This window comes from Bombina bombina, chromosome 5 (assembly GCF_027579735.1).
Source record: "Bombina bombina isolate aBomBom1 chromosome 5, aBomBom1.pri, whole genome shotgun sequence".
In the NCBI taxonomy this organism is placed as follows: domain Eukaryota; kingdom Metazoa; phylum Chordata; class Amphibia; order Anura; family Bombinatoridae; genus Bombina; species Bombina bombina.
In genome coordinates, this window is record NC_069503.1 from 562,082,314 (window position 1) to 562,099,218 (window position 16,905).

The 16,905-nt window shown below is 37.3% G+C and overlaps 1 protein-coding gene across 1 annotated transcript in view; it reads right to left on the reverse strand.

The window, feature by feature from the left end:
• The window catches only part of DNAH5 (dynein axonemal heavy chain 5), a 1,563,391-nt gene that overhangs the window by 465,850 nt on the left and 1,080,636 nt on the right, over nt 1-16,905 (reverse strand). Inside the window, 1 exon segment of the mRNA XM_053715797.1 lies at nt 7,427-7,561. Coding sequence (XP_053571772.1) covers nt 7,427-7,561 — 135 coding nt within the window.

Consider the following 16,905-nt stretch of genomic DNA (forward strand, 5'->3'; position numbering starts at 1 on the left):
AAGAGAAAACAAGGGCTTTGCCCAAAAGTTTCGGCTCTCACATGAGCCTTTATCAATGGAGGTCGTGCAGACATAACAAGCAATACACAAACCCAATACTTAACCAGATAACAACAGAGTGTCAAAAGAGCGATCGGATTGTGGAGAGAACAGCTGGTGCCACAAATCTGAAAAATACATATATATATATATATATATATATATATATATATATATATATATATATATATATATATATATATATATATATATAACAAATCATCACAAATACAAAAAAAACTCTCAAATGTGATATTATGCTAACACCATCTATAACCCCCGGTATCAAAGTGTTAGATAATCCTAACCCATATGACACCTACTAACAGTGCCGCAGCATTATTTATTACCAACTTCAAGGAGTAGGTAGAAGAAACAAGGATGACTACCACCATCAATATCATTTGTGGTAGCAGCAATCGAAATCTATGTTTGCATTTAGTCCCTTTGGAGATACTGTATCCAGAGTGAAGATTCATCTCGATTCTAATCATAGCAGAGCGAGTGCTCTGTCACCACCCCATCTGGGGCGTGGGATTTGATCAATCAGCATTGATCTTAACATAGACACTGAGTGCCCTGCATTCAAAAAATGTCTTGCGGTGCCTACCTTATTGCAGATTTATGGTTGGCAAGTTGTTCTCAGTATGATGTCACCGTTTTACCAACATAGTAAAAAGAGCAAGGACAAATGATGATATATACCACAAACTCAGAGGTACACGTGAGCTGTGTCTGATGGTGTACTGCTTATTGGTATGAGGGTGATGAAATGAATTCCCTGTCAATAGGTTGTTACAGGTTACACAGCTTCCACAGCAGAAGCAGCCATGTTTACCCTTGGGTAACCACGTCTGTTTGTCATAACAATGAATGGGATCATTTATAACCAGAAGGTCACGTAGATTATTCGCCCTTTTGTAAACCAACCTCGGCGGAGGGGCCTTGTAAAATGGGAGACTGATATCTTCAGATAGAATATTCCAATTCTTCTTGATGGTGGATGCCAGGACATTAGTGCCTGGAGTGTAGGTAGTGATGAAATTCAGATGTTTATCATCAGTATTAGAGTGCCTCATAGTGGTTAAGCTTTCTGGTGTCCATTTTTCTGCAATTAACTCTGATGGGTATCCCCGTTGGAGAAAACGTAATGACATTTCCATCAATTGCCTCTTCTTATGGTAGTCATCAATGTTATTACGCATGACCCGCAGGAGTTGCGAAGAACTGACCCCATCACGCTGAAACCTAGGATGAAAGCTGCTGTAATGTAAAATAGAGTTCTTATCAGTTGCCATCTGGAAAAAGGTAGTATGTAACTCATACTTGTTTTCTAATTGTACCTTATACATTTCTAGGTCTAAAAAATGTATTCTATTCCTATCACATTCCATTTTGAACCTTATGGTGGACTCTAGGGAGTTCAAATCTTTGAACCACCTCTGGAGATTATCCAAAGTGTCACTCCAAACAAAGAAAACATTGTCGATGTATCAACGGTATAGTTTAATGGGATTCTTTCTGGGGAAAATATTGAACTGTTCATACATGGCCAGGTAGATATTGGCATATGATGGGGCGATATTTGACCCCATCGCTGTGCCCATAGTTTGTAAAAAATATTCATGTTCAAATCTAAAAAAGTTCTTCTCCAGGCAGAATTGCACCAAATGCAACAGAAACTCAACCGGAGGTCCCACATAATGTGGGTTATTAGTAAGCATTAAAGGGACAGTCTAGTCAAAACTAAACTTTCATGATTCAGATAGGGCATGCAATTTTAAACAAGTTTCCAATATAATTTTATCATCAAATTTGCTTTGTTCCCATAGTGGTGTTTTTGAAAAGCTAAACCTAGCTAGGCTCAAACTGATTTCTAAACAGTTGAAAACCGCCTCCTAGCTCAGAGCATTTTGAAAGTTTTTCACAGTTAGACTGTGCTAGTTCACATGTGTCATATAGATAACATTGTGCTCACTCCCGTGAAGTTATTTGGGAGTCTTCTCTGATTGACTACACTGCATGTCTGTCAAAGGCACTTAGATAAGGAGGTTGTCTGCAAAGGCTTAGATACAAGTTAATCACAGAGGTAAAAAGTATATTAATATAACTGTGTTGGTTATGCAAAAACAGGGAATGGGTAATAAAGGGATTATCTATCTTTTTAAATAAAAAAAATGTTGGTGTAGACTGTCACTTTAATCTTAACATTACTCAAATCCCTGTTTTTTGTTCCTGCTTTGGGGACCTCGTGATGTAAGAACCAAGCGTGGGGTTCCTTGGGACTTCTTGTATTCATATATAGCAGTGCACCGGGGGGGGGGATACCGGATGGTGTGTGCCTTTTCCTCTACGTTTTTCTGTGTGATCCTCCTTTGAAATGAGCACCCTTTACACACAGTTGTGTGTTTTACATTGAAATATTGACACATCTGTATCTGGGATATTAGACTGAGTTTACATTGGAGCAACGTACAGATCCTTACTTTGTACTCCATCTTCTCTGCCGATCCTAACAATACAACTGTACACCTATATTTATTGTTCATACTTCTAAGGATCACGGAAACAATAGTAAATTCCCAGGAGGGGATACTTGATGACCCTTATGATCATATTGAGGACTTTGCATTCACAGAAGATGATGCTGCTCACATCAGGTGCGATGCAGACCTGCAGGAGACGAGAGGGGAGACCCCCACCAATATCTTTCATAAGCTGTTACATTTAGAAAAGAAAGAGATTGATTTCTATATGCACGCTGTGTATCTGTCTAAATATCACAAACTGAAATTTATCCCCAGAGGTTTTAGGGTTAAAAATATACCCACTTTGGGGCGTACTAATATGGAGTTCTGCAGAAGATGGTGTGGCATTTTGAGTAAATGCTCACACGATCTGATGCTTTTAGTAATTGAGGAGGTCTCCCGACTTAGAGTTACTGTTAAGAATGAAATTGCTACTGTTAAGGACACACTGTTGGGGATTCTCACGGACTGGGTAACCAGGTTAAAAACTCAGATTGACAAATACAAAAGTGATCTGTTGACCTTTAAAAATAATTTTTTTTTTGTCACAGTAGAGAATGATTATAGGGAGAAAAGAGTGTACAGGTGGCTCTATGGCCAGGATAATACACCTACATATTTTTATACATAAAAAACCCTATAACAGAACCAGACGGGTTAACTTTACAACAGTAGACAGCAGGGGTTGTGTGCTTCCTCTGACAACGAGCCACGGACCGCTACACAAATTCAACCCCAGATTGGGGTGAGCACTAGATCCACACAGAAACCCCCTTTACCCCAAGGCCCAGACACAGACGCATCAGGAGGGGGGGGGGGGCGCAAAAAGAAAGAACACTATAAAGAAGAACAAACAATAGTGTATAACCTGAATTCTAGGCCCCTTACAGGCGATGAACTTAAGGTTCTGAACAAAGGGTTATCCTTTGTTCCCACTCCGAAATGTGATAGATTTGACTTACAAGTGGATATGGGGAGGTTTCAAAGACAACTTAAACTAAAAGATTTTTTAAAAGATAAAGGTGATTATACTGCTAAATCCTTTAAACCCACTAGTGTCTTTGATCCGACTAATACACACACAACCATAAAAACTTTCCATCGGATATGTGCATCCACCCTGACTGACATACATCAATATATTACCCCTAACAGGGATAATTTAAGAAGAGTTGAAAGGGATGCCATCAGTGATCAGACCTGCGAACAACGGCAGGGCCACTGTGGTTCTTGATTACGCTAGCTACAGACAGGAGGCCTATAGGCAATTGTTAGATGGGATCACCTACTGCAAACTTGCCTTTAATCCTACTATAAAGTATAAAAAACATATTAATGAGTTCTTGAGAATGGCTTATTTGGCTAATGTTATTGATGAAGATGCTTTTGGTTTTCTGTCTGTTGACTATCTGGTATGTCCTATTTTATATCTTCGACCGAAGATACACAAGTAGCTTGAGAGCCCCCCTGGCAGACCTATTGTTTCTGCCAGGGGTTCTCTCTTACAGCCTCTTGCGGAATATGTTGATTTCTTTTTACAGCCGGTTGTGCAGAGTACCACATCCTATTTAAGGGATTCAGTTGAACTCATTGGTCTAATTAATGGTTTGGACAGTGTGCAGGACATGGGCATCCTAGTCACAATGGATGTCATTAGCCTGTACACTGTCATTCCCCATGGTCATGGGATTGAAATGTTAAGATTAATGCTTACAAATAACCCACATTATGTGGGACCTCCGGTTGAGTTTCTGTTGCATTTAGTGAAATTCTGCCTGGAAAATAACTTTTTTAGATATGAACATGAATATTTTTTTTACAAACTATGGGCAAAGCAATGGGGTCTCCCGTTTTACAAGGCCCCTCCGCCGAGGTTGGTTTACAAAAGGGCGAATAATCTACGTGACCTTCTGGTTATAAATGATCCCATTCATTGTTATGACAAACAGACGTGGTTACCCAAAGGTAAACATGACTGCTTACGCTGTGGAAGCTGTGTAAACCTGTAACAATCTATTGACAGGGAATTCCTTTCATCACCCTCATACTAATAAGCAGTACACCATCAGACACAGCTTACGTGTACCTCTTAGTTTGTGGTATATATCATCATTTGTCCTTGCTCTTTTTACTACGTTGGTAAAACGGTGACATCATACCGAGAAAGACTTGCCAACCATAAATCTGCAATAAGTCAGGCACTGGAAAAGGGTTGGTCTGACCAGCCTGTTGCAAGACATTTTTGCATGCAGGGCATTCAGTGTCTATGCTAAGATCAATGCTGATTGATCACGTCCCACACCCCAGACGGGGTGGTGACAGAGCACTCGCTCTGCTACGATTAGAAATGAGATGGATCTTCACTCTGGATACAGTATCTCCGAAGGGACTAAATGCGAATATAGATTTCGCTTGCTGCTACCGCAAATGATATTGATGGTGGTAGTTATCATTGTTTCTTCTACCAACTCCTTGAAATATGGAGTATGTATGCTCTAGATGATGACTTAATTAATCTAGGGTTAACACTGTTAGTAGGTGTCATATGGATTAGCATAATATCGCATTTGAGAGTTTTTTTGTTTTTGCGATGATTTGTAATATATATTGTCATGCCGCGTCGCTTTAGCCGTTGCTAGAGGCACAGCGTCTTCTTTCCTGCTCGTTGCCAGGGGCAGTGTTGGCTCAGATGCGTGCAGCGCTGACGTCATCGCCGCACGCTCCTGATGCCGGTCAGACCTCAGTGGCATGAATCCTGCGCCTATTTAAATGTCCCACAAATGATCTGTCACTGCCCAAGTATAGGTGTTACTTTGTGTACTCCTGGGTGTGACAGACCGTTCTTTCTAAGTGCCTAAATACTGTTACTAAACCTGCCTGCCTGGCTACTCTCCTGCCTTAACCCTTAAACTGCTGGATTGATTACCATTGCTGAGCCTGCCTGTCTCACTACTCTGCCTGCCTTACCCCTTAACTGCTGGATTGATTTCTGTTGCTGAAACTGCCTGTCTGACTACTCTACCTGCCTTACCCCTCAATCTGCTGGACTGCTTTGCTGTTGCCAAACCTGCCTGCCTGACCATTCTAGTGGTTTATCCTTGGACTGCTTTGCTGTTGCCAAACCCTGCCTGCCTGACCATTCTAGTGGATCATCCTTGGACTGCTCTGCTGTTGCCGCTGGGGACTGTCCTGCCTGTGATGACTACCGCCTTCCTCATCTCGCTAACTTTCTCTGCTCTGGGATATTCCCTATCATTCCGGCTCAACGCCGGGATAACAAGACTACTGTCCGAGTTTGGTCTGATAGAGGAGTATCCCACGAGTGTTACATATATATTTTTTATATGTATTTTTCAGATTATTAGCACCAGCTGTTGTCTCCACAATCTGATCGCTCGTTTGACACTCTGTTGTTATCTGGCCGGACGTTATGTTTACAGCATCACCATGACAAATGGTGATGTGGTTGGTGTTTCCCATTAGCGCCCGTTGATGACGTCATTTTGGAGCGCCGACACTACTGACACTTGCTGGCTTACGGCAATCAGATGATGGATTGTATTTGTGAACAGCTGTTGTTAATTTATGTATTTGGGTTAAATGCCTGCTTTGGGGACTTCGTGATGCAGGAGCCGAGCGTGGGGTTCCTTGGGACTTCTTTTTATATATATATATATATATATATATATATATATATATATATATATATATATATTCAATAAAATTATGGTGGAGATAACAGTCTGAGATTAAAATCCTCCATGTCTCAAAAGTAAATCAATAAAGTTTGTTGCATAGGAAATTAGCACATCTGGGCAAGTATTCCCGCTTGCTTTTACTTAGTAAAACTCTGTATACACTGTTACCAATGCACAAGAGGATTCTGGGAAAAATATGCAAATTAGATATGCAACATCTCACGTCAGGGTTCAAACAAGAAGCAAATATAAATAAACGATGGCTTGCACTCGCTGGTCTTTTGCAAAAAACGTGCCTTTAATGTAACATTTCGGGGACCGTATCCCCTTCCTCAGATGTCTGAGGAAGAGGATACGGGCCCCAAAATGTTACATTAAAGGCACATTTTTTGCAAAAGACCAGCGAGTGCAAGCCATCGTTTATTTATATTTATATATATATATATATATATATATATATATATATATATATATATATATATATATATATATATATATATATATATATATATATATACACACACACAATATATATATATATATACATATACATACACAGTATATATATATATATATATATATATATATACATACACACACACACATGCATGCATACATGGGTGGAAATATCAGTATAGTTTACTATTCAGGGGTTAAAATATACTAGCCCAGAGGGAAAATGTTATCATTATCAAAATTTTATTTTATGATTCAGATAGAGCATACAATTTTATACACTTTTCAATTTACGTCTTATTAAATTGACTTTATTATCTTGTCTTTTATCCATATCAACACAGCAAAAGCCAGAATTTTCCAAAATTATCACAATTGTGTCACCAATGTGGTAAACAGTAATACTGTACTGGAATACTGCCTTAAATTATCAGTCTGGAATGTTTACTGATTTGGAATATTGGAAATACTGAAATCTATACAAATACATAATATGAATTATCATTAGAAAGCATGTAAGCAGGTTCACTATAACAATTTATAGAAGGTTAGGGCAATGGGTTGTTGGCGATCCTTTTCAGTCTTAGCCTACAATCCCCTTTAACAAGACATGTGATTGAGCTATCTTTGATTACAGAGATATTTACTCTCATTTATTTAAAAGTATATATTAAAAGTCTTCACACCAGTAGTGAAATTACTTACCAGTTTTGAAAGATTCATATCCCTCAAAACACGCATCACAATTGTTGATTCCGTGTCAGTAGGATTTGCCCTTTTAGCTGCACCTAATGTTCTTAAAACAGACAAAATGTTGCGCAGACCGAAATCATAGTGTACCTAGGAAGAATTAAGAAAAAGCATAAAATCAGAAGGCAAACAGTTTATGAACTAGACAGAACATGATTCGATGTGTGGAGTTTAGCACATAACAGTCAAGGACATTTGACCAAACAGGACATTCTATTAGGTTATTTATGCTACAAAATATTAAAGAGACATGAAACCCAAACATTTTCTTTCATAATTCAGATAGAGAATACAATTATAAAAAAAAAGTTTCCAATTTACTTCTATTATCAAATTTGCTTTGTTCGCATGCTATTATTTGTTGAAGAGATATCTAGATAGGTAGCATGAACATGTCTGGAGCACACCATACCAGGATATAGTGCTGCCATCTAGTGCTCTTGCTAATGTATAACATTGTTGCAAAAGAATTGTTGCTGCAGACACAAGCACACTACTAAAAACGTACCTTTCTACTTACCAACAGAATAATAATAAGAAAATTAAGAAAATCTAATAATAGAAGTACATTGGAAAGATTTTTAAAATTGTATGTTCTATCTGCATCATGAAATAATTTTTTGGGGGTTTTAATTTTAGATCTCATGTAAATGTATAAATATAAATTGTAATTTAATAAATGGGGCTAAGATGCTCCTCTTGGAACTTCTATATCACAGAAAGTCTTTCATGGAGTATCAGTTATTAGGGTAAGTCTGAAGAGGCTTCATAGCATTGAATTCTGGTTCTCTCCCTGTGCTCATACAAAGAAAGGTGTTTTTTTTAATGAGTATATTTTCACATTATGGCCTATATTATAAGCGGAGTGCAAAAATATTACCTCTTTGGGCGCTAACACCATTCAAGTTAAATCAATAGCGCTCCTATTCTTGTGTTCACATTACAAGTCGAAAGTAAAATGTTATTGTTCGAATGAGAGCCTTCTAGAGAGTTCTAACATCTGTAGGTCGGAAAGAGTAGCCACTATAATTCCTTTCTCCCACAGACTTATTTTGGGTGCACTATAAAAGCCTGCCCTGGCTTTTCCGCATGTGCTAACCAGAACATGCACTAATACAAGTTCAGTAAAAGCCAAAGATGCATTAAGAAATCATTTAAATGGTTCTTCACTCATGGAAAGCACAATATTTTGCCTAATAAACCTAAGAGAAGTGCCACTCACAGAGCAAGAAAAAGAGAAGACTATATTTTCTATACCTGATGGTTTATTTCAATACACAGGGGTCAATTTATTATTGTGTGGATGGACATGATACGATGTAGCATATCATGTCCACTGCAGTTCTTGTGAACTACTGGTGCAATGCCACCCCCTGCAGATTTGCGCCCATTCGGCTGCTAGCAGGAGGTGTCAATCAACCCAATTGTATTCGATCAGGCTGATTGCTGTCCGCCACCTTAAAAGTGGTGGACGAGTTAAGGAGCAGCGGTCTTAGGACCACTGCTTCGTAACTTCCGCTTTAGGCGGAACTGAAGTGGAGTGGGTTGGAAGCAGCATCCGCTGCTTCATAAAATTGACCCGCAGTGTTACCTTTTGGCTTACACGGGGAACCTGCCAAATTCCAAAGAACTATGGACAGAATATTAAAGCCGCATGCACACTATCATTGCCGACCAGATTGGCTATGTATAGTAAAAGAATCCCTAGAATAAAACTGCCTTCTGCCTTAACGCTAATCCTAATACCCTTAACCGAAGTACCCCATGATCGCAAACTAACACTACACTAATAAAGATCTAAACTGCCACAAACTCACTGCAAGTCGCTAACTATTAACCTCTAAACTGCCACATACCCACTGCAATTATCTATGTATTAAGCCCTATTAAGCCACATACCTGCCGCAAGTTGCTAACTATTAACCTCTAAACCATCACATACCTACCGCAAGAATCTATTTACCTCTCATACAACCATAAATATCTATCTATTAACCCCTATGCTGCCACATAGCCACCCCAAGTTGCTAACTATTAACCTCTAAACTGCCATACACCCACAGCAATCAACTATTAACCCCTATGCCACCATATACCCACTGCAATCCACTAACTATAAACCTCTATGCCGCCATAAACCCCAAACGCAAACTAGTCCAACTAACCCCCTTCTAAAGTAAACCTCCCATCTAAATTAAATTCCCCCAAGTAAAAAAAAAAAGCTGTTACAAAATAAAAATAAACTACAGTAGCAAAAATAAAAAAATATACCTAACACTAAACTACATGCCCCATAAAAAACCCTCATAAACCATAACATTAACCCCCCTAAAGAAAACCTATCTAACCCAAAAAGTGTTACTCACAGATGATGGGGACTTTGGCTTCTCTTGTCTTTTTATTTTTAAGAATAGGGTTTGCTATTTTTAATTTTATTTTGTGGGCTAGGCTTTTAAAGTTAGAATTTTGAGGGTGGGGGGTTTTGTAATTTTTTTTGTGCAAAAGAGCTAAGATCACTTTAGGGCAACACACTACAAAAGGCCCTTTAAATGGCTATTGTAATTTATTTTAGTGTTAGTTTTGTTTTTTTCATTTTATGCTACATGTAGTTTAGTATAAGGTATAATTATTTTTTATTTTGGATAATGTTGTTTATTTTTTTGTAACAGCCTTTTTATTTTTGCAACTTAGTGGGGTTGGTTTAGAGGGGAAAAGATAATCCTATTGGTGGAGGAAGCATCACATGACTGCTGACACGGAAGCAACAGTGAGTGCATAGCGTAGCAGGGACATTGACACGGATGAGTGTGGGCTGCAGAAGGTGGCAGTGAGCTAAAACACAGATCTCTGTAAGTTGATATACTGGGTGAGCACTCGATGGCCGTGATCACTTTTGGGTTCTGACTGTGGAACTTTCTAAGAAGGTTACTGTTCTGATTTATGGTGAGGAGTGGTCTTTAATGCAGCATTCCAGTCCTTTAAAATAAGAATTTGTTCAGGACTAAGACATTCTTTCTAAAGTTGTTTGAGGACTGCATGATCAGTAGGACTTACTCTGGTACTAGCTATTTATGAAATTTACCACCAGTAGTTTAAAGGTATAATATTTATTTTATGTGTATTTTTATGTGATTTTATATTATGAGTAAAATTAATTAAAATGATATGTACTATTTCATGTGGTAGCTGAATATTGCACTTTTCTTTGCATTTTAAACAGATTGCTATATTCCATATTACTTTAACCCCTTCAGTACCGGGAATTTTTTGAGAAAAAAAAGTCCATGATCCATTATTAGTCTTCCTGTCCACTAAGTAGGAGGCAAAGACACCCAAACCCCAAGTGCTCTATAAAACCCCTCCCACCTTACTGAAATCTAGTCTGACATATAGGCAAGCAATAAAGGTAGAAAAAAAACAAAAGCAAAAAAGAAGCTGGGAAAATAAAAACTATAAAACCATTTAGGAGGACACTGTCCTACCTCCAAAAAAGCCTATTGGGCAGATTTAACAACTATTGGACGGACATGATCCGCTCCTCAGATCATGCTCAGATCATGCTCCTCAGATGTGGGGGATGAGCTAAGGAGCTTCTTAACTTTTGTTTCTGGCGAGCCTAAAGGCTTGGGCAGAAACAGCTGCATCCACAGCAAGATAAATATACCCCAATGAATTAAAACAGCTTAAACCAAGAAACCAAAGACACAACCATAGCTAACTAACTTGTCCTTAACAAGAATCAGAAAAAATAAAAGACTAGAGGATTATCGTAAATCCTATATAACCTGCAGATAAGAACAAAAAAGCATTGACAAGAGCCAAACTATGGAGAAGCCTTTCCATAGAAATATTAGGAAAATCCTAGGACAAAAAGGAGGAACAATCATTTCCAACTTATATTGCCCGATAAAACACAACTTTAGGCAAAAAAATCTAACTAATCCACAAAAACTGTCTTATCTTGATGAAAAGAACAAGATAAGAAAAGACAAGACACAAGAGAGAGCAGACAACTCAGAATCTCTCGTAAAAATTGCCAAAAGAAATAAAACTCTACAAAACAAAAGCACAGTTGCATATGCTCAAAAAGAGGAGACTGCAACATCCCCTAAAAGCAAATTAAGTTTTAAAGGAGAAAAAATATGGCTTAATGACAGGCTTATTCTTAACCAAAGCCAGAACAAATTATAGAAAGTCAAAAAGCTAAAGCAGAATCCTATGATTTAAAAAAGAAAAAGTAGGAAAAACCATAAACCACACTCTGTCTAAGAACTAAACAATCAATCTCCAAACCATCAAGTTTAGAAGATTTAGCCAGAGAGAAAGAAGCCATGGATGGCAACAAGACATCTGAATTGACAAGCAAACCATATTTTGCAAGGCCAAGCTGGAGCAAATGGAAACAGATGATCTATCCTGCCTGATCCCAGCAATCACTTAAAGAGGCACTCAAGTCAAAATTAAGCTTTCATGATTCAGATAGAGTATGCAGTCTTAAAAACAAATTCAGTTTACTTCCATTAACAAAATGTGCAAAGTCTTTTTATTTGAGACATTAACTCCTACTGAGCATGTGCAAGAATTCACAGAATATATGTATATGCATTTGTGATTGGCTGATGGATGTCACATGATACAGGGGGAGTAGAAATAGACAGAACTTTGAAATTTGTCAGAAAAAAAATCTACTATTCATTTGAAGTTCAGACTAAGGGGTCAATTTATCAAAATCCATACAGCGCTTGATGCCCCGTGTTTCACAAGAACTGCTGTTGCAATGATAAATGCAGACAGCGTATGCTGTCGGCATTTATCGATGTGTGGCGGACATGATAAGTTACATCATATCATGTCCGTTCGCACTATAATAAATTGAGCCCTATGTGCAATTGCATTGTCTTTTTTATCATGCATTTGTTGATTATGCAAATATACTGTATTTACTGGTACTTTAAGGAAAAAGAACCAAAGGAGAAACATATATAACCTAAATAAAACAACCAAGGAACTATAAGAGCATTCACAAACTCTACCAGAGGACCACTGGACCTCACAAGAAAATCTAGAAGCTAAAAGATCAATGAAGAAGCCATCATATCTATCCCTGACAGACCCCAAATAATCCCAATCTAATAGAAAACATCCAGCAAAAGAAAGAATTCTCTTAAATGTAGGGACAAATAAACTGCAGAAATTAGACAACAAATGTCATCAGTCCCTCATGGCTAAGGGACTGAGAGTTCCCCCTTGGTTAATATATGCCACAGCTGTGACATTGTCTGAATAAAAAATACAGACAAAGCAGGAAACAAACTTGTAAACAGGTAGAAGGTTTAAAGGTAAATTCTTTCTCCTGGTAATAACTGAAGTACAGGAATTGCACAAGGCAGGAAACAAACTTGTAAACAGGTTTAAAGGTAAAGTCTTTGCCTTGGTAATAACTGAAGTGCAGGATTTACACAAAGCAGGAAACAACCTTGTAAACAGGTAACAGGTTAAAAGGTAAAGACTTTTCCCCTGGTAATAACTGAAGTGCAGGAATTGCACAAGGCAGGAATCAAACTTGTAAACAGGTGCAAAGGTGAAGTATTCCTCCAAATATGTACTGAAGTACAGGAAACAGGTTCTGGCTTGTGACAAAACAGAAACAATGTGAAGACCATGTGCAGGCTTTAATAGGGAGGTTTTGCACAGGATTGGCTCAGAGTATATTCAAAATTAAGTGCACCTGTGAAAATACAATTAGAGAAATACACATTTGAAAGATCTTTTAAGTTGCATGCTATTGCATTTGAAATAAACAACTGCTAGAACTAACTTCTCAACAGTGTAGTAAGCACAGTAAGCACAGGGCCACAGGTTCAAATCCCCAAACAGCTCTTTTGAGCAGAATGCCTCCCAGACCTTTTCTTTTTCTTTTTATTCTGGATGTTTGGCTTGTGACAGTCTTAGAACCCCTCTTACAGAAAAACATCAAGAGCACCTTCATTCTTTACCTTCTTCCTGTGAAGGCAAAAACAACACTAGTTTCCAGTAAGGTGGGAGGGGTTTTATAGAGCCCTTGGGGTTTAGTAATCTTTGCCTTATTGGCCAGGAAGACTAATTTCCAGGAGTAATGGATCGTAGACGCTCACTACCTGTATGAAAGAAACTTGCTCAAAATGCCAGATAATTTGCTATCACTCAATTTAAACAGAAATAAAGCCTTGTTTTTTTATTTACCTATCAAAACTATATACATTTTGGCATATTTCATGCCACCATTTTGCTGCCAAATGCGTTCATATAAAAAAATGTGTTCACTTTTTCACAAACTTTGGGTTTCTCATTGAAATTATTTACATACCGCTTGTGCAGTCATAGCACAAATAGTTGTAAAAATGTTCTCTGGGAGCCCCTTTGTAAAGAAATAGCAGACATGCATGGCTTTGCCATTTCTTTTTAATATTAGAAGGCAACTAATTTTTAGTTGACAAGGTTATTATACTAGTATTCTAGTGTAAGGATTACATTACCACCTGTCCCTTCCCACCTCCCTGATCCATACTCTTCACCACCATCTTAGTGTCAGCTTTTACAGGATTTTAATTTGAACCACATCTGTGGTTGGTAACCTTCAGGGAAAAATGTTTTTTATTGCTGCTACTTTGTGACAAGTAAAAAGACACAGTCTAAGTCTAAGAGATAGGATTTCAAGTAGCTGCAATGTTACAGAGTAAATATGAAATAAGTCTTCTTTATCAATATCAAATGGAAAATAACTACACAGTTCATGAAACAGCAGAGTCAAATATTAATAGCTAGATTACAAGTGAGGCGCAAACGGTTTTGCGCTAGCGCAACTCTGATTTTGTGATCTATTTTTCTTCCCCTTTTATTACAAGTCGGGAGAAATTGCGACTGCACTGGCGTAATCACCTTTTCCGCTTCAATCCTTCCGTGATCTAAAAGCTGTGGTAAACTGTGTTCCGAAATTAAAAAGTTGCACAAAACACAACAAAAATACATAACAAAGTACACTTACACCCATAAACTACACTATTAACCCCTAAACCGCCATCCCCCCACATCACAAAACACTAAAAAATACTATTAATCCGTAAACTGCCATCCCCCCACAACGCAAAGTATCTAAACAACCTATTAACCCCTAAACCGCCATCCCCCACATTGCAAACTACCTAAATAAATTAACCCCTAAACTGCCATCCCCCCACAACGTAAATAAACTGTCATCTAAACCCCCTAACCTAACACCCCCTAACTTAACCCAAATTAAAATACCTATAAATTAACTATAAAAAAAACCCAACTTCCTTAAAATAAAAAAAATTACCTGTAAAATTAAATTAAAACCTAATCTTACCTAAACATTTTTAAAAAACACCATTATTGAAAAAACAAAAATACATTACAAAAATAAAAAATCCTACCATTAAAAAAAACAAAACCCTACCATTTACCAAATAAAACTACCATTACAAAAGATAAAAAAAAACTACCATTAAAAAAAAAAATGACATTACCAAAAAAAAAATCCTATTCTTAAAAAAACACACCCCAAAGTAAAAAAACCCTATTATAAAAATAAACTACCAATAGCCCTTAAACGCTGAACTGATGCATCTAGAGTCTTACAAAACTTAAAACACAATACTATATATTTGCTAACAAGCCAGACAGATACATAGCACATAAAATAAGAGAAAGATGCAAAACTCTAGCCATCTCAATCATACAAAAAGAAGACAATACACTAACCACCCCCCCCCCCCCAGGGAATAGTAGATGAGTTTGCAGGATATTACGGCAAGTTATATGATGTCAAAAAGGTAGATTATACTCCAGATAAAGAGCATAATATCACTAACTTTCTAACAGAAGCCTGACTACCCACTCTTTCTGACACAGATAGAGAGATGCTAAATGCAGATATATCAGAATTGGACATAATACAGATTATCAAAAATTTAAACATGGAAAGGCAGCAGGGCCTGATGGCTTTCCCAGGGAATATTACAAATTGTTTAAATATCCCTCATTCCTTACCTCACTAAATTCTGTAATCATATTTTGAGAGGTTACCAGATTCCATACAAACAGTTACAGTCAAAGATAGTAGTAATACCCAAATCAGATAAAAGATCTCAAAATATTGACAAAAATTATCGCCAACAGACTCAACTTCATCCTACCATCCATCATTCACCCAGATCAGGTTGGGTTTATAAAAGATAGGGAAGCCCCAGATAACATTAGGAGGATGATCAACATAATAGACTACCTGAATGACACACAGATGCCTTAGATAGAGTTGACTGGAGATATATGATATCAGTATTGAACCATTTAGGCCCCTTCATGACAAAGAAAGAATGTTAAGTCCGATCTTATAAAAATTTACTTTTATTTTGCCATGTTAAAATGAAAATGCACACATCGGAGCAAACAAACAGGCGCAGCACCATCCGGTTTACGTGTTTCGGCTGTTATCAGTAATCATAGCTATACTAGGTCTGCTCACACACACCCCATAAAAAGGAATAAAATAGTTTCTATTGGTGAAAGCATGCCGCGTCTCCAGTTATACTCCTGTCAAAGATTAGTTAAATCACCTTGCTATGGCCAAAACAATGTATCCAAATTACAGGACTGCAACAATAATTATAAATCTAAACATGATTTGAAAAAATACATTTTGAAATTGTATACTGTTATCAGTAATCATAGCTATACTAGGTCTGCTCACACACACCCCATAAAAAGGAATAAAATTGTTTCTATTGGTGAAAGCATGCCGCGCCTCCAGTTATACTCCTGTCAAAGATTAGTTAAATCACCTCGCTATGGCCAAAACAATGTATCCAAATTACAGGACTGCAACAATAATTATAAATCTAAACATGATTTGAAAAAATACATTTTGAAATTGTATACATATTTAAATTATCTGAGTATGATCAGCTGCTTAAATATTCTGCAACAAAACAACGATTAATCATTCTTGTACAGCAAAGAAGGGGGGAAGACACAAAATCGCTAACCACGTTATTAAATTCATATGCAAATAGAATAGCATCTCTATTATCTGTATACCAGCATTTTATGTTAGAATTATATAATTTATATAATATAAGAAAATACAATATAAACATATAAATAGTACAAATATTAGAATACCCGGGGACAGAAGGTCCACAGGTAAGCTCCAAAAGCGCCACTAGTGAGGGATACCTGGTTAAAATAGTATAAATAGAACTAAAAGATGAAGCTGCCAATCGCCATACAATAGATAAGTCCCCAAAACTTGTCAAAAAAGCAAATAGAATAGAAAGATAGGAGATGGCACTTTAGCTGGAAGATCTATATACAATTCAATAAATATAGTCAATGCTAGGAATAATGGTAATCCCTGTATACTTAGTCAAATATAA